Below are 26,075 nucleotides of genomic sequence, written 5' to 3'. Positions count from 1 at the left end.
TTATCTCAAGCCTCATGTTTTGATTCCTGTAATGTGCTATTAGCCTTCCTCTTCTGCTTGGCAAGATAAGGAACATTTTCCACTAACCAAAAGTCAAGGTAATGCTGGCATTTACCAACACTAATTGGCAAGTACTGCTGTAGAAAAGGCTGTCAGCCTTCCCTAACTGCAAAGTAAAACGCAATTCAAAAGCATTCATCCCCACCCGAGATGAGCCGTGTCAGTAAGAAAGCAGTAATGGGCCCCAAGAATGTGAAGAGCTGCTGATAAAATGTACCATGCTGTATAAAAGCAAGTCCTGGCTGGTTCTCTACATACAGACATGTCTGTGTGCACTTGTGCACAGGCTCACATGTCTGGAGAGGGTTGTGGTCCATGCAAGCTGGGCTCAGTTGGGCTGTAAGAACAAAGCTGGCTAGGCAGGCATCCTGCTCTGGGGGTTGAGACCAGAGCAATGGGGTTAACAGCATAAAGCCAAGATCCTGAAGCACTGCTATAGCCCAGACCTGCCCAAAAAACTCTAGCAGGCAAGGCATTAACATTTCCTTGCCTTCCTCTTTCTCTCCTTTTGTTAATAGATGGTACACTGACTTCAGAAAAGCATCACGCACAGTTGCAGAACCACCAGATGCTGATTTGTTTCCATCTTGGAAAGGCATCCCACCACAATCCCACAGTACCACCACCACCCAGGACACCCTCAACTCCTTCCACGTCATGTATCTTTGCCACTGGAGAAATACTGAAATGCACAGCTCCAGCCCCTGTCACCTGCTTCCCTTAACTATTAAAGCATTTTCACTGCCCAATGTCCTTTACACAGTTTCCACCAGTCACTGATAAATTTGGATCTGGATTTCAAGACCTTAATATTTTGGATGCTTATAAGGAAGTAAGAGAACTCAAGGGCATTTTGGGGATGTCTTGTTTTTGCTTTTTTTACAGCTGGGTTTTTAAGGGCTTTCAGAGCATCCTGCTGGGGCTGGAGGAAGCCCTGGTGGCTGGTCTGTTCTGGTACAACTCATCTTTGTCCAAGCTTCCTCTGGCTTCATCAATGAAAGCCAAACCTGAAAGCCAAACTTCTCATCATGCCAGCCAAACCTGGATCAGTTTGAGTCCCCTTTGACAACCGCACTCCAGCCACTCACACTCCTCATCTGGTCTTTGCAAACCTCAGTCCTACTGCTGATCCCTGCTCATGTCAGCTGTATTTGGCCATCTCCAGGCACTCCTTAGGGGCTGAACAACTATAGAAGCAGTCCACAGATCTTCCAAAAAAACAACAGGACAGAGAAAACCGAGTACAAAACTGAGAGGTTCTGTCCTACCACAGTGAAACCACAGGACTGGTATATTGTGAGGAAAGCTCAGTTTCCTTTTATCATTTTTAGTGGACTCCAGCAGCCCATTCCCATATTCCTCTTCCATTTGTGCCTGTGTAATTACCCTGCAAAACTACACCCTGTCTCAGGCCACTGAATAAAAGAAGTAAACTTTGATATCTGTGTTTAAGCTCCCCAATCTTCACAGGATGTGATGGGTCATTACTCCAGCTCAGAGACTGCCTAATTTTAAATCACTGCCCTTGATTCCCACTGCTGCCAGCCTGGGTCCTCTCCAAGGTCAGGTCTGCATTCCAGATCTTAAGAGATCTTCCTGTCAGGCAGATACACAATTTTGCCACTTTGAATCCCCACATTTCTGAAAGTCATTTAGGTTCATCCTAAAAATATTGCAGCACAACTTAACCACCTGTAAACATTAAATGCTGCCTGCTAATTGACAGGTACAATATTTACTGAGGGTTACATACCAGCAGACAGCCTAGCAGATTTGTTTATACACAGCGATAGTAATGCCAAGTGCAAGGAGAGACAGATCAAGATCTGAGAGATGAAAGCAAGCCTGAAGAAGGGGACTGGCACACACACACAAACCAGTAACACAGGAATCTCCTGGCAGGTTCACTTGACAAACAGTATTCATCTTGCCTGTCGTTTCACGATCCAGCATTGCTGTTACGAGCAGCATGCACAGAGAAAATGGGAAAGAAAATGGCAGAACAACCCCATGCTTGTGGGAGAAGCACCCTGAAAGCAAAAGGCACTAAATGGCATGTAGATGCCTCAAAAGGCCTCCCAGCACAGCATCCCTTAGGCAATGGACATGAGCTGGCCAGTGGGATCAAAACAGCAGTGGCTGAAGACATGCAGATCAACCCACCCTCTTCTGCCCTATTTTGGTTACAACTTCAAACTAACTTCCTACAGAGAGGAAAAAAAAAGGAATTTTCCTAGACTCCACATTTCAATTTCACTAAAGCTCCAATCTGCCTCCTGGGATGGGAAAAGAGAAGTGGAGAGGACCAGTGAGGTCCTCCCATGTCCATGCTGGTCTCTGAGCAGCTTCCCAAAGCCCTTTCTGCTACCTGCAGCCAACCTCTAGTCTGCCACAGGCTGGTTCTCCCCCCGAAAGCAAAAATAGTGCTCCCCAAGGACACAGGACTGACAGCCCTGGATATTCAACTGGTCAACATGTGGAAGAGATGGCGAGCATGGGGCAAGCAGCAGGGATGGAGCTGCTTTCCCCATGGCAAGGGTGCCCTGCCAACGCACCCTGTCCCTGCTCAGGAGGAGATAACTCATTCTGCAGCTACAGGAGGTTTGGCTTTGAAGCCTGGAAGGAGGCTGCAGCTTCTGACAGGACATCCTGGATGCCGTTTTCAAAAGGCTCCTGACATGACTGGATCTCACATGCCTGAGTGCCAGGTCACGCTTTGAAAATGGAGCTGGAAGTGAGATCTGAGGCTCCCAAGTGTATTTATTCCTTCCCTTTTTTCTTGAACAGGAAACAAGTTATTTTGAAAATTTTATTCAATGTCCCCATTCAGTACTTATTAAGAAACTGAATTAAGCCACTCCTTACTCTGATAGCAGCAACCCCACAGATGGGCTGTAAGTGATGGGCCTCTGTAATGCCCCCTGGTCTTTAAAAAGCAAAGGATGAGCAAGGCATACTATTCAGGCTCCAGCTATTCACATTTCTCCTCATTCAAATGTCAGGAAAATGTATTTAGTACTGACACAGACAGAGGTCATATTTCTAAGCAAAATATGGGGGGGGAGGGGAGATGGGGAGGAAATAAAAATTAAAAAAAAATAGAGAAGCAATTTTACTAAATGACACTACACCACAACTGAACAGATTACAGCTCTTGAATTTTTCCAGTGCCTCAGCTATGTTTTTACATTTTACAAAGCCATCCTGTATGTGCTTTGCATTAAAAATGTATTTATTGCTCACATTGATACATATATGTTCTGAATTTAACAATTTACTCCTCAGACCAAAATAATTCAAAACATCAAGGTAGCACTAGCACGAGATGGCTCTGGATCAAGAGTTTCTTTTTTTTTACGTATATATTTTTTGGCTTTCCAGTTCAAAAAAAAAAGTCTGATTGACTTCATTTATAACATGTGTTTAATTAGACATCTTCAGAACAGATTCAAGAAGCCTTTATATGGACCAGAACTTTCAAAATGCCAAATGATTCACTTATTTATTTTTAAGCTTTTAATGTTTTCTTTCAGAATAACTACAGTTATGAGGGTTGCAAGAACACACACACAAACACCATACCCTTTGTGTTGCACCATAAAATCCAATGTCTCACTGATGTGACGAGCAAGTTTTTACAATTATGCTTCTTTAAAAATCAGAGTTTTTTTTAAATTGCTTTTAGCTCCTATGAAGTACTTTAAATTAAATTACTGTAACTTTACAACCACGATCACCACTACCCTGGCGTAGTGCTGAGGAGCACTAATTCAGAGGGCACGTTTAATCCCCTGCTTTTCTCAACAGAATTTAGTGATGAGATGTCCACTCACAGTGCTTTGTTACCAGCTTTGAAGTCTTAAAACCAAAACCAGCTGCTGCAGCCAGCCCCTAGCCCAACAAAGCAGCCTTCATCTGTTTATACTATCAGTGCCTCTGGAAAGATTGACAGACAGTGCTTCTGGTGATAGATGCATACTGAAACCTGATCAAGGCTTGGGTTATTTTCCTCCATCCAGCAATGCTGCAATTCTAGACAGGCAACAAACCCCAAGATCTCCATTAGGACCAAGAGAGAAGCAATGAAAGCCCCAATCCCACTGTTGTCCCAAACATTAACTAATTGTCCATCTCATCAACTCTAAGCAAAATCCACAATTACTTCCATGTGGTTCCCAGACTCTGGCCAAACAAGTTTTGCAACACAAATACATGCAATATGGTCTGGTTCATCAAAAAGGGAAACTTCAATCCCAATGTTAACAAGAACTGTAAGGTGACATCAAGTCCAGGCAGAGCTAAACATGAAGCTCCAAAGGACAAAATTATCATGTTCTACTGACACCTCCTGCTCCAGTGTTGTAGGGTCATCAGTTGTATCAACAAAAAATCCTGAGGCCGACCCTGACAGGTCAAGAGATAGAAGGACCTACCCTCCATCAGAGCTGGAGTATGACAGAGGTTTCAAACAATTATCATTTAACTCTCCAATCCTCTTGCCCCCCTGTTTTAGATGCCATCCCACAGCTGGTTGCCCTGACAGCTCGTCACCTACAGGCTCAGCCCAAGGTCAAAGCATTGAAATTGCTTGAGAAATCAATCTAATTGGCTTACACACCTGCACACCTTTCTTCTCTAGAAGAATCAAAGCAAACATACCTGGGCAGCCTGGTCCCCAATGTCTGGCATGCCAGCATCTGACAGCCGGCCCCGGTACAGTGCCCCAGTGCCCTGGTGCTGCTCTTCCCCGTTGCTCTCTGCTTCAGAGGTCTCTGGCTGAGCAACCTCCACCTCCATCGGGGTGCAGTGCCCGTTTCCGTGCTCTGAGCCCAGCTTCTCCTTGTTGTCCTTGCTGCCCGGTGTCCTGGTGATGACCCCGAACTTCCTGGTCCTTTTCCCATTTTGAGCAGCTCTGTCTCCGGGCTCGGGGCTGGGCTTGGCTTTGGGGTCACAGCTGTTGCTGTTGTTGCCGTTGGAGGGAGGCAGAGGGGCTTTGCGCTTGATGCGGCGCAACATGATCAGGTAGACAAAGCCGCCATTCCAGCACTGCTCGGCCAGGTAACTGCAAGGAAAGGGATGCGTGAGGATCACTGACCACTCGTCCTGCAGTGCCCTCATCCCACCTCGGCATCCCAACTCGCTGTGCCCTGTGATGTCCATGCACTGGCTCAGCCAACTGATTACCTGGTGTATGGACACATTAGGATAACCGTAGGCATTGGCAAATCCTCTCTTTCCTCAGTATCAGAAGAAAACACCAGGAATAATTAACAGCCCTATCAGCCACCCAGGCTGATCCCACCTCAGCATAACATGACAGCTGGTAAATGCCACCAGTTCACACACCCTGACCTCCATATCTGCAGCGCAGCAACATGTAAAGGTGGAGTAAGGAATGCAGAGCAGAGAATGATTCCAGCAGAGTATTAAAATAAAGAAGTATTTTCTAAAAAAAGAAATTAAAATTGGGCAGGATTCATTTGTGCAGAGGCCGTTAGAGCACCTACATCTGATATGAGCCTCCTAAGTGAAACTAATCTTCTGCTTCTGCATATGTACATGCTTTGAAGGCTACTGGGAAAACAAAAAATCAGCCTCTCGGGTAAGTGGGCATAGCACCATGGCCCCAGTACAGCAAAGCATGGCACTACAAGGCATCCCAGCTGCTTTATAGGGACCTGGAAATCAGGTGGGTTTCCTTCATAGGAAGCATATTCCAATCAAAACACGCAACAAGTCATCTCAGTTGTACAAGGAGCAGCCCCCAGGTTTCCTACCAGAGCAAAGCATCACCTCCCCTCCCAAAAGCTCTGGACATGCCTTGGAGGAATTAACATTTCTGCTTCAAACAAAGCCTCTGTGACCTTACAGAAACTGCACCCACTGATGCAAAAGAGGAATCTAACTTCATGCTTCTTTTAGGAAAGGATATACCTCAACACAAATTCTTGAAATATTTGGGTTCCAAGCCAAGGGTGTAACCAACTGAGAGTACAAACAAGCTGGAATTTGTACGTAGCAGGTTTGTATATGCCCTTTCACACTAATTTAGGCCCCAAAAATGTATTGCCTTTCACACTAGTGAAGGTAGCAAGAGTTTCCCAGAGCATCAAATAAGTCTCTGCTGCAGCTGCAACGAAATTAACTGTTCACTAATATGGAGTAGTTGCTGAACCTACAGCTTTTAGAGGAGATGAGAAACTAGGTGTGGAGTTGAACCACAGATCATAAGAGGAAACAGCACAGCACTTGTGCTTGAGAGAGGAGGAACTACTCAGGAGTCTGCCACCAAGTTGTTTCCCTCCCTGCTGACTTGTAGGCTAATTTTCCGTTTCCCTTTCTTAAAAGTTGTTTAGCCATAAAATAAATCCTTAAAACTTAACCCCCCTGCATAGAGGTGACTTAATGGCAAAACAGGAAAAGCAGCTATGATAACCCTGAAGCAATGGAGTGAGGAAAGCACTCCTAGCTACTCAAAGTAAGCCAGACCAGCCTGGCAGTGGCTGGAAGTAATATGATGGGTGTGTGTTTCTGTCCAGGGACAAGAGCTGGTATTTTCACTCCACTTCTTCCCAAAGCTTCAATGTCCCCCACAGACAACATCGGCATTCAAATCACTTATATTTAATTAGGAAGACTGATGTTTAAATGAATACCACAACTAAATAACCTTAAAAGCAGCCCTGAAGCCACAGACGGGAAGGACGAGTATGCTTGCTGTGCCAAAGTTCCCAATGAATATAAATCGAACTCAAACTCCCTGGACAGTCCTTTCAGTTTTCACTAGGCAATCCTTTTTTTCCTCTCCTTCCCCAGACATAAAGAATATTTAAATAAAGCCCTAAACCCATCTTTTTCCAAACAGCTGAAAGCAGACAGCCAACAAGCCCTGCCAGTTGAGAAGTCTCTGCAGCAAAGGTCAACTGTCTGGGTGGCCACAAGGTGACACTTGGCTCTGGGAGACACATGAAGCTGGCACAACCTGAAGGGTTAGTGTGGAAAAAAAAAATCCTGAGCTAACATGGAAGTATTTTTGATTATCAAGTTAAAAGAAGAATTCTTTTAATCAACTGAAAAGGGGCAGTTCTGTTCCAGAAACAATATGGGCTGCCTGTTTTTCACATTTATCTTTCAACTCAAATTTCAAGGCAGCCAGTAAAGTTGATTAAAATTCATGATTTTTGCTTGCAGCAATACCACTGCACTCTGATCCATCACACATAAGCCTGATAGCACTGCTTCTCCTGGCACATGGAAACAGGAAAGCAGCTCCTCTTCCCACAGTTGTGTGGCCTATCTGGATCTTTATGCAGTGTCAACTCTGCCTGACTTGTTTTTGTGCAGGTGCATGTATATGGGGCTTTTTGAAACACCAATCTCTGAACTAATTACGGATGTATTTTTTTAGTGCCAGCAACCAAGTGCATGCATAACAACTATTTGATTTAGGAACTAAGGGAAACAAGAGGGAACTTAGCATATGTCCAAATAAAGTAATTCTAGAGAGGCAAAAACAATTTACTATTTCACCTCCACTCGTGGCCCATTTATGCTGTTCATAGAGTGCAAAGCTGTAAGAAAAAAGGGAGGATTTTTTCCTATCCACTTTTCATACACAATCATCCCTCCAGTCTGGAGCAGGGTTACAGCAAGTGGTTATAGATGCAGCTGCACTGAAGTGAGTAGAGCTGTGCTGATTTACTCCGTATGTTGACATGGCCTGCATGTTCCAGGCATGCAGCCTGTAGTAACTCATGGGCTTATGTCTTCTTGAGTAATTCTCAGCAATTCAAAGAACACAGTTAAGTTTCCACCAAAAAAAAGTATTCTCTGGGTCAGTGAGCAACCACCTTTGCATGGTAGTAAGTCATTGCATACATTGGATCATGTAAGGTATTTCAGGACAGGCTAAGTCCTGCTGGGACCAGTGATGCAGTAAGCGGCATCATTATCTCAAAAGTTTGTTTCAAACCAAAGACCAGGAAAACCAACACTGACAGAACACTAAACTCATACCACAAGATAGGAGACAAGTTGAAAATAATATACTAAGAAATTGTGGTCATTTTATTGTATCACCCTCCCTCCCAAGATAGGGATGATAACCAAGGAGCCTGAGCCACCTGCAATTTCTGCTAAGTACATGCCAGATACCTTAGCTGGCTTCCTTTTCCCTTGCAATTTCTTTCCTGTTTAAGTAAAAAACAAAAAAAACAGAAGGGAAGCATAGCAAGCTTTCAACACTGTACAAAGAACAGGTAAGGTTGTATTAAATGAGTGAGAACCTTCAGATTTTAGATGGTTTTCTATCAATCCAGGAGCATCCCATGCCAGAAGGGAGTAGTGGGATAGACTCAAATGTAATTATATAGTCTCTGGACATCAGAAAACTGCAAAATGGTGGGCAGGACCTCAAATCACCCTTCTCTCTCAAGGTGCTTAATGTGTGCAATGCAGAAAAGTTTGGTTTTGGGTGTTTTTTTTGTTTTGTTTTTTTTTTCTTGGTTTTTTTTTTTTCAGATTTGGTCCCTGTAGAGCACTCGCAGAGATTTTAGCAATCAATACACTAACAGTGTCTCAGGCAGAGCAGGACCAGAGCTGATTAGCATAAGCAGCAGCTCTCAACACAGGTGTGGAGAATCAGCTGCAACCTCCCAATTGTCACCCAGTTTGAACACAGACCTCAGCTTGGATGGAGAAGGTGTGTGGATAAAAACATCCCTAATTCAGCTTTGAATGTATTGAAAAATGAAACTGACTTTCTCACTTTGGTTTGCAGGGGATGGAATAGGTTTTGGTGAAAGCCTTGGATCTCATACACAAGCTAAGAAACCTTGAGCAGATACTCCAGCTGCCACCAAATCAACACATAACAAATCCTAGTATCACTGATTTTAAGAGTGCAAGAAATTTTACTAGCTGATCGTACATCTATTAGTATCAGTTACCAAAGCAAAATATTTTACCAGCAGAACACCCATCCACACTTTCTGTATTTTCCAGTCTTTGCAAGGTAGTGTCAAATCTCCCTGGCACATCTGGGAGTCCCCTCAGACACTGCAGCATCATCTCCACAAACAGGATCTTAAAAAAATTCACTGAAATACTGGCTTGGAAATGTTTCCCACTGGCATGCTCAGAAGGAAGGACCACCCACCAGCTGTGCCTGCTTCTTTGATCTCACCCTGGCACCAGTGCTGGTAAAACCCCAACCCATATAAAACATAACCCTTAAGCAGTGGGGAAGACTTGTTCTTCTCTGTAGTAGAGAAACCATGAAAATGTTAATAATCCTTAAAACCAGAGGAAAATTGTTTTACACTTGAAACAGAGCTGGAAAGTTACCTCTTGCAAAGCTCAACCACAGGCTGGAAAATGCAACCTGTAGCTGGTACCAAGAGATATTTAATACCCTTTTTGTATCAGAGCTATAAAGACAGAGACACACATTCACTTCCTTGGGAGACTATTTTGAGTTACTCAGCCAAATCCCGTTTCTCCCCTACACAGCTTAACTGACTGCTGTGATCATAAAAACTGATAAACTCAGTGAGTTTATTCCAACTTCCTTGGCACACACGTGAAGTGTCAGACTCAGAAATAGTGTCTTAGACTAAGACAGTAATTTTGTCTTTTTTTTACATATATATATACGTGTATATATATATGTGTGTGTGTATATATATTTGAGTGTGTGCATGAATAAATATAAAGGTTCACTGACTTGACAAGAGCATGCTGTGACAAGCTCTCTGCCACATCCTATCTCACTTGAACAAATACAGACAGCCACATTGAGCCATGGAAAAATCAAAGCAGATCCAGCAGCCATAAGAAAGCATCTGGATCCACTTTAGGGTCAGAAATATTGAAGTATGTTTATTTTACACTAATAATACTGTTTAGCATTTCTCCAGAAACCTTCATCCTGACAGATCAGAAAAGCACTTTGGAAATGATACACGCAGAGCATCACTGACATCTCGCCAGCCAGCCCATTGTGCAGCTCACCAAGACACAGAGCAGAAACCTCAGTCGAGACAACCACTTTCAGAGCCCCTGCCTAGCCCTCCTGGGATCTATAATGTCCTTTGCAGGACAGACAGACCACTAATTCTTATGCTCTTTTCTGAAGGACTTTGGCATGGTAAAATGTCTTGAAACTCAATCTTCTCCAGGCTGTAAAGACAAAGGGTAGTGCAGATCCTCACAGAACTGAAACCTCCAGCCCCAAGGGAGATTTTAAAAGCTAAACTTAACATTAGTCCATGACACCTGCAAATGAGCTAACTTGCTTTTCAGGTATGGCAAATTAATGAGTAACAGACAGTGACTGATGGATCCTGATGAAACCCTCACCTCACCGCCGTCACTGTGCAAGAACATCCGTCCCACTAAGGACTGATTTTGGCAAGCACCAATGGGAATTTTCCACAGATTGCCACATCTTCAGCCAGCAGTCAAGGCTACCTTAATGCCTGCAGGCAAAAGGAAACACTGACCTACAAAGACCAGGGCAAACCTTGCTGCATCCAAGCTTGCAAGAGGTTCCACCTCCTGAGAGCTGCAAGGACACCTGATGACCAGCCCTCTCACCCACCTCCTTGGAGGACTCAGTTCTTGAGCCACAATTTATCTTAGCAGAAAGCAATGGTGTTGGTAAACCTGGCTATTACTTCAACACAGTCTTGGGCACAGAGCTGAAGCACACCAGGAATGAGCTTGATCCAATATCTCATCACCAACAAGCCCTTTTCCTGCCCCAGGCTCTGCAGGCAATGGCACACACAAGGGACACAGTGTTCTCTGCCTCCCTTAATAAACATGAGGAAAGGCAGAAAGGGCAAAGGAGAAGTCAGTCATGGAGCTCAGCTACTAATCACACACAGGGAGAGCATTCAAACAGTGCAGGGAACACAGAAGGTGCTCCCATCTCCCTTTTCAGGATGAACAACCCTCAGCCCCCAGCTTGTGGCCAGGGTTAAGTAGCAACAACCCTAAGTCTCACAGAGGTCATGGCTCTCTAAGGCACACTGTGTTTTTCTCAGGACAGCCAAATTGGCAGCTTTCTGAAAAACAAAACTCTGAATCCAGTATTTTTGTCTATGGCATATTTTTCACAGTTAAATTTATAACAAAAAATGCAACTAGATTTAGAAAAATTTTGAAGAAAAAACAGCTTTGAAAGTTACATTTTAATGTATATTTGGTAAGGCTGGCAGGAGGCCTTGCGCAAGATTTCCTTACACACTGTGAAATACTGAACTCTCAAGAGTGGTGGAAGGGAGGAAGGATTGCTGCTGTACTTTCATGGACTCTCTGCCTGCCTACAGCTTTTTCTGGAAGATGAATTGTGACACAGGACCAAGACAAAGCCTGGTGAGACACCTTACTCCACCTGGTATCAATGCAATGATGTGGCTTTGAATCTGGAAAGTCTGAATTCCTTTCCTCTTCCTGTGTTCCACATCCCTGACAGCACCCCAGGCAAGTCTTTCCATGGAAAGATAGGGCCATCAACATGGCATCCCAGAGAGTCGCTGTAAGGTCTGAGGTGGTGAAACCACTGGATTTAAATATTGCAGTTCCATAACCTACAGCTTGAAAATAACCCAACCACAGCAAACTTTCCAGAACGCAGTCCTCAAGACAAGGATTTTAAACATAGCCAGCACCCTCATCTGGTCCCAGCAGCACAGAGGCAGAAGAATGGCAGTGGCAGGGGACCACACTTCCACTCCTACCAACAGCTGTCACCTACACAGGGCTGAGAGACACGTGCAGTCACAGCCCAGGGCAAGGGAGTTGCACACACCGTGCAGACAGAAGCAGTCTGGCTTTGGCTGCGTGGCATTCACACCTCCCATTTCTAAAACCCAAAGGACAGTCACTCTGTCCACACACAAGGAAGACCAGCTGAATCATATCTCCACCACAGGCGTGGAGAGAAGACAGGCTGGATCATTTCAATTATGCTGGCACAGCACTTCTGCCCTGCATGCTGTTAAAATGCTTCAAAAGCATATCCAGGTCTTGGGACAGCAACAAGCAGAGACCCCCAACTTACACTTTACTACCAAACTACAAATTATACTGCATGTGGACAAAGAATGTGAATGGCCACACTGATCCCTCTCCCCTCCCAGAACAAACAGCTGAAAAGGGTGACTTGAAGAGTTTTACAAACTCTCCACATCTGAGGATCCCCCAAAGCTCTAATGGACATCCTAAATCTAGCAGATTTTTGCAACTGCAGGCATCATAAAATCCTTTGGGTTTTGCTGATGTATGACTGTGCTAGCAGGGCAGAGCAGTGACACTGCATTCAGACTGCAGAGATTCTGGACTCAAGCTTTACAGAGGTCCTGATCTTACTGAACACACAACTCCCACACATCTATATTTGCAAATCACAGTACACAGAAACACATAATGCTTTTTGGGTTTGGGTCCTAGAGACAGACTAATGGGTGTTAAGGAGCCAAATTCTCCTTGTTCCTTGGTTGTGGTAGAGTGTACAAACAGAAATGGGCTAATCGAAAAACCATCCTGGCTCAAATTTGTTAGGTCATAGCTCTGCTGCAAACAGACATTTAGCTGGATACACAGCCACTTTCATAAATATAACTTCCAGTTACAATATACTTAACAATTTAAAGTGGCTAGTTATCAGTTTAAAAATTACAAAAACCTTGACTGTAACAGGCCAAAATGATACCAAGTTTCACATGGCCATTATCACCCGTATTTACTGAGTGATCCATGCTGTGTTACTGCTGTTCAGACACAGTCTCTCCCACCACAGTGGCTTCAGAATACAAGACCGTGAAAGCTCCAAATGTTATCCTGAGCAACTGCTCCCAGTTTCCAATGGCCCCCTGGGCAACTAATGTTTCACTGAACACTTAAGAGGCAGGTCAAGTTTTACACCTCTTCTATGCTTTTACCAAAGGAGGCATCAATATCCCTTTCTCTGGAAGCCCAGAGGTGGACATGTTCTTTCCTGCATGGTGTATTGCTCCTACCAAGGCATAAGACTTGCTCCATACTGGAAAGCCCAAACAAGCTCTCATTTGCAAAACATGGAGCAGAATCATAGAACACTATAAGCTGGAAGTTTCCAGCCTTCTGAGTTGGAAAGGATCCAACACAGATCCTCGAGCACAACTCCTCATTCTGCACAGGACACAATCCCAAGAATCACGCCATGTGCCTGAGAGAAGTGTTCAAAATAAACCACCCAGCTGGAAAGCGCATGTGCCTCACATGGAGGAAGAAGAAAAAGGGTCAAAAGCCATCCACATGTGACACATGTACCTCCAGTGTGTGATGCTGCTGTCACTTTACCCTAAATTCTTGAATGTTGTAGCTGTGTTTACACCTTGCCACGCTATTTCAGGGCTTCCTGTCTTTCCTCCACTCTATTTTAGGATCACCCCTCTAAAACACCTCTTTCTAAGCATCCAGCTCACATCCTTCTGTCTTCCTCCCTGCAAATCTTTTATCTAATTCTGCCCCTGGTTTCAAATCACACCAGGAAGCAGTGACAGCCAGGAATAGATTTAATCGGAGATAAATGGTATGTACCCAAAACTGAATGAGAAATTCAGCATGGATGATATTCTTTACCATAATCCAGAATTTTTGCAAACAGAGCTGCAGGGAGAATGCCACAAAAATTTCCATGTGTGACTTTGACAACTCCCGGATGCCAAGCTTATTGGTAGGAGGGCTGCAAGACCACGGGGTCTGAATCTGCCCCCAGCCAGCACTGCTACAGCAGCACAGGAAAGTGCTAGTGGCAGGTACAGGCTGTTTCTGGGAGGTGAGATCACCCCTTTGGAACAAAACTGCCTATTTTTCCCCATGCAGAAATCATCACAAATGCCGAAAAGGTAAAGAAAACAAACACATCTTACTGAAATACTTTTTATTCCAGCAACACAGTTTTACAATGGTACTTTAAATGGGGGGAGAAATAAAAAAATATGGAGCAAAACAAAGTAACAATCCCTGCAATGTTGTTTTGGCAAATCACATTTTTTAGGTTTTAACATTAGTTGCAATTCCCAACACACCTCTTTCCACTGAGAAGTGAAGGTTTGGATGTCTGCAAGCAGTGAAAATGAGAGCCAGAAAATTTAATCAAGTCTATTTTACAGCAGGAAGCGGTATGCTGGGTTAGAAGAGACTTATTTCCAATGCTATTGCAGGCTTGCTTGAGCTCCTGAGAGGAGCCCTATTAACAGAGAGAGGCCAGGCTTCAAATAACCCTGCAACTGCTGGGGGGCAGATAGGGAAGGAACAAATTCACAGCTTTCAGATTTATTTGAGGGGGCCAATTCTAGCAGCAAGGGCTACTTGCCTTCAGAAGACCGCTTGGCTTTGAGCATTTTTGAGGATTCTTCCTAATACTGAAAATGGTAGCTACTTAAATCAACTGCTTCCTCCCTTCTCAGGGGACCAATGTCTGTTATTCAACATCCCCAGACCTTGCAATTTGACCATAAAGCTCACAAAGCCAGAAACATATATTTGAGGTGAGAAATTCAGTTTTTCACTAACAAAATGGAAAACCGAACCCTGCATCGGAGCAGGGGAAAAGTTGGAAAGTATGATCCGACAGCACTGCAAGGAACCTTAACAGGTGGGAAAGAACCTGAACTCATACAAATGTGCCCCTATGTTTTGTGTGACCTCAGGACAACTAGGCCCAAGGAAGAGGGGAAAAGGAGTGAATTTTCCACAAGTGGTGAGACTCTCAACATGCCTGGTGATGCCGTCACCCACCACCACTAAGCTCACAGGCTGCCCAGACTCAGCCCTCCTACCAGGCCATCAGCGTCTCCTTTCATTTGCACCCACTCTTGCAAATAACTATTTTGCCTTTTGAGGGCCACTGCCCGCAGGGACAGGAGGTTTATTTAGCTATTTAACACCGCTGTTTTGCTCTCTGTGGTGGGGACTGGCTGTGCACGCAGTAAATCCTGGGGATGAACTGCTTTCGGCTCTGACTATGGGCCTGCTGAACCATGCTTCCCCTGCATGCTGCGACAGGTTTCCAACCATAATAACCCTGCACAAAGCACCATCTCTTGCTCAACAATTTCCATCAGTCACACCAAACCCTTTCTCTCTCCCACTGCCTAAACACATCTTTGATATTCCTGCCGTTTGGCCAGAATAAAGGACTCACCCTCTCCAAAACAAGCAAACTGTGCTGACACTCATTCAGTTTTACAATTCCCCATGAGAACAAACATTTCCCAGTGAGCTGCCCAGTGACAGGGTTGAGGTTATTTCTGCCTGGGCAAGTGCACTGCTTTGAATTCAGGCACCTTACCGACGGATACTCAGGATTCTCAGCCAGAAGCAGACCAGCAAAAGAGCAGCATCTACCAAGCTGCTGAGGCTGTCGCTGACCCAGGTGTCACACCTGCTCAGGTGACAACTGCCCCCAGGATGACACCTCCACCAACACTGCACATCCCCAAAATTGAATGCTCAAGTAAATTCAGGAACTACAGCAGGTCCGTGCAGCAAAACAGCCTGCAAAGCAGGAATTGAACTATGCCAGATATATGTGTGCCTATCTGCTTGTGGGGAGTTTGCCTCTTTCCATGGATCCCCCTATAAACCAGCTTCTCATTACATCCTCACTTTCTGTTTTTACCACAATGAGTTTGAACGAAGCCAAAAGGGAGAAGAATTGAGGAGCACACATGGCAGTAGCCATAAATATTTCCCAACTTTCACTTGGTTTTGCAACACAAACAAGACAGACATGCCCTCCTTAGAGAGCCCATGGATTAGAGCTTGCAGATGACTTCAACTTCCCAACTAACACTTCGCACACAGTGAAGTTTCTGGATTTAATAGAGAATTTGCAGGCTGTTGTAACCACCCTTCCAGCTACAAAACACACAAGCATCCCTCTGGCAGGCCACAATAGGGACTAAAATCACAGAAAATGCCTTGCAACAGTTCTTACCAACACCCCTTGAAGTGAAGATTATTTCAACAGTGAGGAGGGTGGATAGGACCCTGCTTTCTGCAGTTATTCATATAACTGGCTTTTCTCAGCATCAAATCAATCTTCTCCAGCTGCTTCTGCAGCCAAAACTCATCAGGGTTTGCCCCAAGTTGTAGCTTCATTAGATGCTGCCAAATACAACACAGGTGCAACTCAACTTGGAACATGACAGCAGAGTTAAACACATGGACATTTTTTGTTTGCTTTTAGGAGTTTGTTGTTGTTCTGTTTTTGGGGGTTTTTTTGTTTGTTTGCTTGTTTTGGGGTTTTTTTGTTTAATTAAAAAAATGGAAATAGCAAGCTCTCAACACTTCACCCTACGTCAGGATACCATCCCACAGCTTTTCTGCCTCACACCTCCATCAAACCGTGACAACAGGGAGAGTTGTTCATTGATTTGTGCTCCTCATGGACTCAGGAGCAGCTGCCTGCAGCCCTGACCTGGGCTCTGAGCAGGGGCTGATCCAAAAGGTGCCTGCAGCTGTGCCAGCCCAGCCCAAGCACCCAATCTATGACCACAGATAAGAGCGGACATCACTGCACACCACCCCAGCTGAGTGAAGTCCCTGGCACAAGCACAGGACACCCTCCTGCCTGAGCAGGGGGGGACAGTCCTTTAAGAGAGTCATCACCCAGGACTGCAGACCCCATTGGGGTTGCTGCCCAGCAGCTCCTGACGTGTAGGAAATGCTTGGTAATGTGGTATTACAGGTGCATTACAGGTGGAAATACTCCTGGGAGCCCAGTGAAGAGTTGTGCCAGATGGTGAAGAGGCGCAGCACCAGCCCTGCTCACCTTGCACACTGCAGAAGGGAAGATGGCCAGGGGCATCTCTTCCCCTCCAGCTGCCAGATCCTGAGGCTATGAAGGGTCTGTTTTGCTGTTGGGGCATTCCATGGAAAAGCCAGAGCCAAGGGAATTAAGCATACAGCATTCTGCACTGTGACTGTACTTCTCAATGCATCACACCATCAACTTGATCATCCAAAGTGACAGAAAACAGGAATGACTGCCCCCCTTTTTTTCTTTTCCCTTCCTTTTTTTTTTTTTCCTTTTTTTAGATTTTACGATCCACCCAGAAATCTGCAACTCTGGCATGAGACAGACCAGCACCACGTCACAAGAAATCCCCTGTAAGCCTTTTGATGACTTTCATCTATTATTCACTTACCGCAAATCCTTGCCATTAACAAACTGCACTAAGGGAATCCAAACTTTCAAAGCCACAAATCTCCTAATAACTACGGCTGCTTTATACATGCCTTAGGATTAGCCATGTCATCTGGTTAGAAACCCAAAGCTGCTCTTCATTATTGGATCCAACCTGCCTGCAAACAGGGAACAGACTGGTAATACTGTCCCCAATTCCAGTGATGCAGAGTTGTTACATGACATCCTCCTCCTGGGCACATCCAGCCCAGTGGCACACATTTATGCTGTGCTAGTGTTCCAAAGACCCAGAAACCTCCCTCGAGCACAATGACACCAGCCCTGGCAGACAGAGCAGCGGTAAGCTCAACTCCCAGCACACTCAGGCTTCGCACTGGCTCCTAGTATGCAAACCGAAGGCAGTTTTACAACTATCGGCTCTGTAAATTAAGAATGCCTTTAGTTGCTTTGAAAAATAAGAGCTTATTTAGTCAATACATCGGCTTCTTCAAAGAACCTTCAAACTAATTAGCCATACTGAGTTACTATGAAAATACAGAGCTTACACTCAATACTCTTGATGATAACAGAGCTGGTGCTTTGGTACTGAAGCTATAGAATTAGCACAAACTTCATCAGACGCATTTTCCTATAGGCTCCAAATTATATTTCAAACTGAATATTTTCCTTTCCTGCGGTGGATGTGGGAATTCACTTAATTCATTTGTAAGTTCAAAGCAATAATGATTTTTAGCCCATGTGCAGATCAAGAGTTTGAATATTCAACAGTGACAGTGTGAGGGGATAGAAGACAGACACATAAGGGAAGATGCAGAAAACAAAAACAAAAGCTGCCATAAAAAAAGTAAAGAGGGTAAAAAAAAAATAGTTGCTGTACTACAGATGAGCTGTACAGCTGTTTTGGTTCAATTTTCACAGGACAGAGAAGTAGGGATTGCTTAATTTAATGCAAAGGGCACACTAGCCAGAGGCAAACCCTCCCTCGTAGATGCAGATAGGCTGTCAAGCAAAACAAAGTTTACAAACCCCCATAAGATATGCAAAGGGCAGAGAAGCAGACTGCAAGGCTCACAAATTTTAATTCCAAGAGTTCCTGCCCATCTCTGCTTCTTAAAGAGCAGGTTTACTTGGCAGATAAGCCTTTGCTTCTTAAAAAAAAAAAAAAAAAAAGTAAAGAAAGTCAAAGGCAACAGCATCATAGGAAAAGAAATTTCCTCTTTTTCTGGCTTCCATTTATCTGCTTTACATGCAGGTTTACTTACAGCAGAGACCAGCAGGGATGCATCTGAGGGCTCAGCACCACCGACACTCCCTACAACCTCAATCCCTCTTCCTCTCCTGCTCCTCCTCCGCTTGCTGCCCCACCCAAAGCACCCAGCCCTTCCACCATCTCTTCCAGCTCACTTCCCCTCCCTAAGGGAATCGACACAGCTTGCTCCAAAAATGTGACAAATCATAGCTCTGAATTTCAGGGCAGAGCCTGGCAGCTGCTAAGAGGAGGGGAGAAGAGAAAAAAAAAAAAAAAAAAAAAGCAAGCAAGTTCTGACAAGAGGTAAGGGAAAATTACCATTACAAATCATCACAAACTTCGTTATTAGTTTATAACATGTCATATAGCTGACTTCCTTCCCCTCCTCTTCCTACACTTTCACTGACTGTATTGATTGGACTTGTCAGCATGTTCTCACATAAGACTGAATTCAATTAAATGAAATGCAACCAAGAAGCCAGCAGGTATTCGATGTTTGCTTAAAAAAAGCATCAAGTAGCAACACGTGCAGACAGCCAGTGTCACCTGAAAGGAGAATGCTTCTGTATTTAGTATACTGGATTTAGTAACTGCTATCTGCACAGAAAAAACCAGAAGCACACTTTAACCAGCAATTCTTTGCAAGTGTCAGGACAGCAGCATAGCACGACAACTACTGAATCTTATTTCATACACCGGATCAGAGTTTGGTCTGACCAACAGCCACACAAATCCAGAGGGGCTCTATTAAAAACCAGTACAATGACTCACCCCACAGAGAAAAGCATATATTCAAACTCTGGGCATCTAAATGTTTCTTAAGAAAGCCTTTTGTTTAGCAACAAGAATTTCTTTGTTGGACAAGCAGGGGGCTGGATCACATCCTTGTAGCAGGACATTTCTGCTTGTTTAGCAACACAGAAGGGCATTAAGACAGCCCACATGCAAGGTCGAGACTGTACATATCTATGCCAAGCAGCTCTGCCATGGGCATTTCAATACAGTGCTACTTTCAATCCTCCCCAGCCACTGCAAACCCTACAGCAGTCCTAAAGCTGTCCTCTGTCCTCATCTACCCCCACCTCTAGCAGTAATACCCTGACAAACCCTCATCCTTCCCAAAAGTCAGTGGGCATTTTTCTGCCTGCCCTGCAAGACCAGGATTCCCTTCCTGGAGTACAGTAATAGCTCAGAGCTATGGCTGCCCCTTCACAGCTTTTCGAAAAGCTTTGCGAAGAAGAGCAGAGTGTCTTTTTTTAGAGACACATCCCCATTCATCAGGAGGCACAAGATTCTCCTTCCTGCCAGCCAGGACAGGAGCCCTCAGCCCTGACACCCAGCACAGCAGAAACTGCCCCAGGGACTTCCAGCTTCCACTTTCTTATCATTTAATACCAACCTTCTGCAGCAAGGAGGTTTTGGGCCCACCCCCTCCCTACCAGCCAAAATTAAAGCAATTCAGCATAATTCTGCTTCTTTGAAGACAGAAATATTCAACACCACCACCACTTCCCCAAGGCCCTTGTGTTCAATGATTGAGTCGATTTGTGGGTCCCACTTGTTGGTGTTTACTTAGATGAGAGGCATCAAAACAAATGGTTTGTGCTCATGGAAGCCGCACACATCTGATAACCTCAGCAAATTGCCACTGAGCACAAGAAGAGGCACTTCAGCAACCACATACACCCCAGAAACAAAAGACCCACACCCATTTTAACTGCCATTGCGCCCCGTTTCCATGACAGTGATGGCAGCACCCCCATTATGCATTAGGAATGAGGTATTAAAAACAAAAACAGGAAAATACCAAAGCCAAAGGATGGGTACCTGTTGATTATCTCCTTTTTCTTTGGTGCTATCATGATGCCAAGACGCTACTAACAGCTTCATCTGTTATATGCAAAACCTTAAATTAGGCTGCCTTCAGTCTTTACTCTGAAATATTGTGGCAGTTTCTCTCCCACGAACAATTTTTCTTTGTCTGGGATATGTGCTCTCACACTGATCAAATATAGAAACCCATACAAAAATTCTGCAGTGTGCTGGACAACTGATTTCGTTACCAGCAGTTCAGGTGCCAGCTCGACGTCTGGGGTCTGGATGATTAACACAACACATGTTAAATCTAAAATACTGCAAGACATAAAGCTTGGCATTAAATGCAGGACAATGATATAGCTATTAATAAAAGCTATAGGATATTTAAAAATCAAACAAAATGGTTATCCTAACCATTACAGATATCAAAATTATTATTGAACTCAAAAGTTTGATTAAATCTCATGTATTCTATTGGATTTTCCACCTTTCTTGTACATACATAAAACCATGGAGGTAAACAGGAAGCTCTTTACTAACTTGAAGGCAGTGAGCCAGTACTAGGTCTGTCTTCTCATCATGCTGTTTGCAAACTCCTGTTTCATCTGACCAAGAAGAATCACCCTGCTACAACTGTTACTGCATTTTTCATATCAAACACTACATGTTCCCAAAACCAGAGCTGCCCTAAGCTGCCTAAGACACAGAAATTAAAAAGGGACATGGGGCAGCACTGTACTCACAAAGGCCTTCTTGTAGTGGCCAGGACTAAAGTCCCACACTTTGGGGAAGTTTTTGGCAAGGACCCTATGGAAATGTGTTGGCTAACAGCAGAGGAAGATGCTGGCAGCTCTCCACATGTCCCTGGTCCTTGAAAATCCCAGTTTACCTCCCAGTTTAGAGGTTAGCGCTTCTCTCCAAATGTTTTTCTCCTCAATCTCCCCTGATTTTTCACTTTTTTTCTGCAAGGGAAGAGAGGCACAAGTTCTTTCCCTCCCTGGTTCTAAATACATCCACGGATGTCAGGGTTTCAAGGCAGCAAGGAGTTACTCAAGCAAGGAGAACCCAAAGCCAAAGCATGAGGCCAACTATTTGATCAATACACTTTGATTTAATTAGCTTTGGACCATGCTTGAAGTTGATGCCTTAGAGGAGTTGCCACAGGCAAAATTCAGTTTGCAAGAGGGATTGCTTTCACAGTCTGAGAAATAATAAAAAAAAAAAATCTAAATCTTGGAGGGACTGAGGACAATTTACCACCTAGAGAGTCTTGCCTTCAGCAAAGCAACAATCATCTGACTTACCTAATAGTTAAACTCCTATAAAAAAAAGAACTAGTACACCAAACTTATTTATATATTTTGTGCTATTTCACCTTCATTTTTCAGCTTAATTAATACATTCTACTTATCTTCCTCCTGCACCTTCCTAAGTCAGTTCTTTGGATAGGAGGCCAGTATTGCCCAGCAGTCGCCAACAAAAAACTTCCAGCTCTCTCCAAAATGGGTCACAAAAGCCATTTGCTGCACATAAAAGCTTGTCACCTCCTCCAGTTTATTTGGTTTTATCTAAAAATCAAGACTTTGATGCATATATATGAAAAAGAGCTGTGAACAAAGCACACCAATATCTACCATATTTTAAGGTCTATTTACACTTGCCAATATACATATATTAATCCTAATGTATTGGATCTGGACCAGAAGCTAAAAGCCAGGACATAAGGCTTAAAGTAGCAGTCTGGATACGAGTCCAAACTTGGCAGTTTAAACTCATATATAATCATCATTACTCAAATTCAATGGAGGGAGGGCAGACCTTAAATCCCTATTAAATTTACTGACTTACTGATTTACTCAGTTTATTAATTTCTTTTGTACCCCTACAGATACTGTCACAAAGAATTCAAAACAAAGGTTTTTAACCTAAGAAAATGATGACTGTACTTGAACACTTCCTTTATGTCATAAATAACATCTCCAAGACAGGTCAAGCACCCCTGCAGACCTGAGTGCCAGACCCTGCATTTCATCCCCAGATGAGAAATGAAGCCTGCAGTGGAAACAGAGTGGAAGTCAGGAGCTGGCAAGTGTCTCCTGACCATCATACCCTTTTACACACTACTCACTGACTGCTGACACATCCTTGGCACCCGTATCACAGTTTGCTCACTGCTGGTCAAAAATATGCATGACAGAGAGCAGTTAATGAGTTCAATGTGAAATCAATTAAATCAAATCACGACCTCACAGCATCGACAGTGCATGAATCTCTTACACCAAAGCTATGCAAGGATACAGCTGCAAGACCAGAGCTCTACGGGCTCTTGCTGTGAATCCCTCCCTACAGACACTGAGGCTTTTGGATGTGCTCCACTTTGCAGCAGCCAGGACCATACACAACCTGCATCCCTGAAACTCAGATCCATCTTTCGTCTTTGACACCATGAGAGGAACACCAGAAGCAGACATGCAGCTCCCAGCACCCAGGGCTGACCTTTAATCTTCTCAAAGAAGGGCAAGCAAGGTGTGAGTACAGCAGTGTGAACACCTCTGGTCTCAAAGATGTGAAGAGATGCACAGATGTGACAGAAAAAACATAGGGACATCCGCAGTCCACGGTCCTGACTACCAGCCCTCCTTTCAAATGATCAAGGGGAAAACTCCCAGATCCCACAAGCTATGGGGTGTGTTATTACTGGAGTAGTTGGCAGTTGTAGTACGACCAAAGTCTTCAGTGTTTAGAAAACGAGAAGCTCTTAAGCACATCCAGCTCATCCGACCAGGGCTAATGTAAGTAGGCTGTGGGTCAGCTGGGCTCTGCCCTCACCAAATCCAACAGCAGGAGAACTCTGACAGGCAGACAACAAGGACTGCAGGGGTAGGAGACCCACCATGGCCACTGCTGCATAAACGTGCCTGTAGTACAAGTGCAGACTGGGAAAGAATGATTCACCTTCCATTTCCAGGGTCACACATCATCTTTACTGCCAAGCAGGTGGTAAACTACAACTGGAGAAAAGGCAATTAAAGGGAAGAAAAAAAAGGAGACAGACCCTCCCTAGTAACTAAATGAAGGTAATAAAAACAGTAACTGATCCATAAAGTGAGAAATGTGACCACTGGAGGAGGAGTAGGGGGCCAGGAATCACAGCCAACCTCTGAAGTCCAGAGAACGTGGGAAAACCCGATTACTTCAAACTTGCCTAGCACATAAGAATTGCTTTTGTCTGCATTAAAAGCTGCACTGCTTTCACCACCAACGTGACCAGCAGTTACAAAAGGAGAAATCTCAACAATAAAATGCTGAACTATGCCATGCCAAAAGGCTGCTGTCCCACGCCAGCGATATTCAGAGCTGGACCATGCTGCCTGCTCACAGCCACTGTCCACAGGACAGAACAAAAGCTGTGTCACTACCCTGTATGCAGAAAAAGAGACAATAGCTCCCATAAAAAGCCATGCAAAGCTTTTTAGTGAGATTTCTGGTCTGGGATCTGATCTGATCCACCCCTTAAAGCTTTAATCAGCTGTGCAATCAGTTGGCATACCAACATGTTAACAGTAACCCTTTTAACTATCCATCTGAGCACTCTTCCCTTACTCCAGGAAGGACATTGACCCCACACTGTCCCCTATTTGTACAGCACATGAAAACATCTTGGTAAAAGGTATGTCTCTATGTGAAATCAGCAGAAACTGTCCTCATCTCACGTCTTCAGGCTTTTCTGTATGCCTGTTTTTACTCCACAGATCTCTTCAGAGCCTTGCTAGTGGCCAAGAAAGCTGCTTGACCACAGCAGCTGGGCAGGATGAGTCAGGCCACATGAATGTCTTTTAACCCCTCTGCACCTGTGCACTGAGTGTATTGCTCAGCTGAACACAGCTGGGATTAGCTCTCTCACATGGAGGAAAACTCATGTGTTCCCAGCAAGGTCAAACCTTGCTAATTCTCAACACCCTTCAGCAAGGTTTAAGAGCAAAAAATAAATAAAAAGAGAGAGAGAGAGAGAGAGAAAGAGACACGAGCCTCAAATGCAAGGTAGACTTTCCAAATGACTGACAAAGAAATGCAGCCATCAGAGCACAAAACATGTTGTGATAGCACAGCACATAATATGATACAAATCAAGCACACACCAGAGCCTCAGCCAGCTTTATGCTTTGCAGAGCCCACAACTTTTGAATTCAATAAAATAATAAGCACCCTGACCTTAATGCAGTCATCAATGCTAAATAAAGCCAAGCACAGTTGTGCTCCTTTGATCAGTCTTTTCATAAAGGCAGTATAAATAGTATTGCTGCTTTTCCATATCCTAAGAGGCTTTTACATTTGCAAAGTGTTACGTGGGCACACCAGGAAAATAAGTAGTGTTTTGTTTCTTCTTCCTTTTGGGCTTTTGTTGTTGTTGTTGTTGTTACTTTTCAAACTGTAGAGAGAAAAGTTAAACAATCAACTCCCAGGGATCCAAACAATGTGTTTATATAAGTGTTTACAAAATGAAAAAGCAAGTTACTCCACATTCAGATATTCTGTGGTCCTGCCAAGTGTCTCTACAGACTAATGTCCTCTGAGACACAGACTTGTGCTATAACATTTCTGCCCAAAGCATTTGAATTTTAAAAGCCAAATACAAAGAGAGAGAACCACAGCCAGCTGTACAGCAGTGATCCCTGGTGTGAAGCAAACTGCAGGGTTCTGTTTCCTTGGGTCAGTGCTTCTGCTTCCTCACCATTATTAGGAAGGCAGGGATGGGCCTGGCAGTTCCTGTAGCCCCTAGGATTATAGCAGCCTTCTCCACTACCTGGCCCACATCAGCTCAAAGAGATTCCTGCATGTCCCTGTGGCTGTCAGCCAGGTAGGACACCCATGCTAACCTGGTCCCTTAGCACAGTCTGCCAACTTTTGGCAACTCCAGCCTCTCCAGAAATACCAAACCCCAGCAATGCCAGCCAGTTTAAACCCTTGAGCAAAGCCTCCTTCCACATAGTCTTTCCACAGGTTTTCACACATCCCAGTAATTCAGTTAGCACTGGCCAAAAATTAGAAAGGCATTCAAATTCTAGTTTTGCATCTTAAAACCAAATGAGGATGTGTGTTTTAGTCAAGCCTTATAACCCAGCCTTGCACATGCTGTGCAGTAGACCCAGCTTGATCTCATTTAACACATTTCTGCTAATGAGTGAAAAAGTGTTTCTTTCTGTAACAATTAATACTGAGCCATTACCCTTCCAGTTGATGCAGACATGCTCCAGAAAGAAGCTGTTACCATGAAGGTATTCTGAAATACTGCCATGCACAGAAACTTAATCACAGAATGGACACATTTTACTCTTGCCATGACTAAATACATTGGCCCTTATCAGGGAATATTGAGGCCTGTGACACTGCTCCGTGTTTAGATCCAGGTCAAACACAGGCTACTCAGAGACGCAGTGGAGCACAACAGTGAAAAATCTTCAGATGCTGCAATACCACTGATCTTTAAAAAGTTGGGTAAATAATACAAATAATCCTGGGTAAATCACACAAAAAGAGCAAGGAAACAAACACAGTTTACACATCTCAGGTACCTGAGCGGCCTGACTACTTGGGCTAACTTGACAGCTTATCAAGGATCTGAAATGAACATCTGAATCTTTTCCTGACTTACGGCTTAAGACAGCATCAAGGGAATATAAAAAGAAGAAAGGTATTTCCCCTCATTTGTCAAATGGCTCTGTGTTTCCGTATTCTCCATCTCAT

At 44.1% G+C, this 26,075-nt stretch overlaps 1 protein-coding gene across 5 annotated transcripts in view; it reads right to left on the bottom strand.

Annotated features, from left to right (window-relative positions):
- PDZD2 (PDZ domain containing 2) overlaps positions 1 to 26,075 on the bottom strand; it is a 201,833-nt gene that overhangs the window by 62,958 nt on the left and 112,800 nt on the right. For 3 of the 5 annotated variants that reach the window (XM_014256982.2, XM_005527996.3, XM_014256983.2), the window contains exon 4: positions 4,720 to 5,122. In XM_014256982.2, the coding sequence (XP_014112457.2) occupies positions 4,720 to 5,122 (403 nt within the window). Of the gene's footprint in view, positions 1 to 4,719; positions 5,123 to 18,525; positions 18,610 to 26,075 lie in introns of those variants that run through there. The other 2 variants (XM_014256984.2, XM_088054101.1) reach the window with 2 other exon arrangements.

The sequence above is a fragment of the Pseudopodoces humilis genome, chromosome 4, assembly GCF_049639895.1.
Source record: "Pseudopodoces humilis isolate 2021_Gansu_Grassland_sample_001 chromosome 4, ASM4963989v1, whole genome shotgun sequence".
In the NCBI taxonomy this organism is placed as follows: Eukaryota; Metazoa; Chordata; class Aves; order Passeriformes; family Paridae; genus Pseudopodoces; species Pseudopodoces humilis.
Note: the sequence above shows the minus strand (reverse complement) of the source record. Positions and strands in the feature narration are given on the sequence as shown.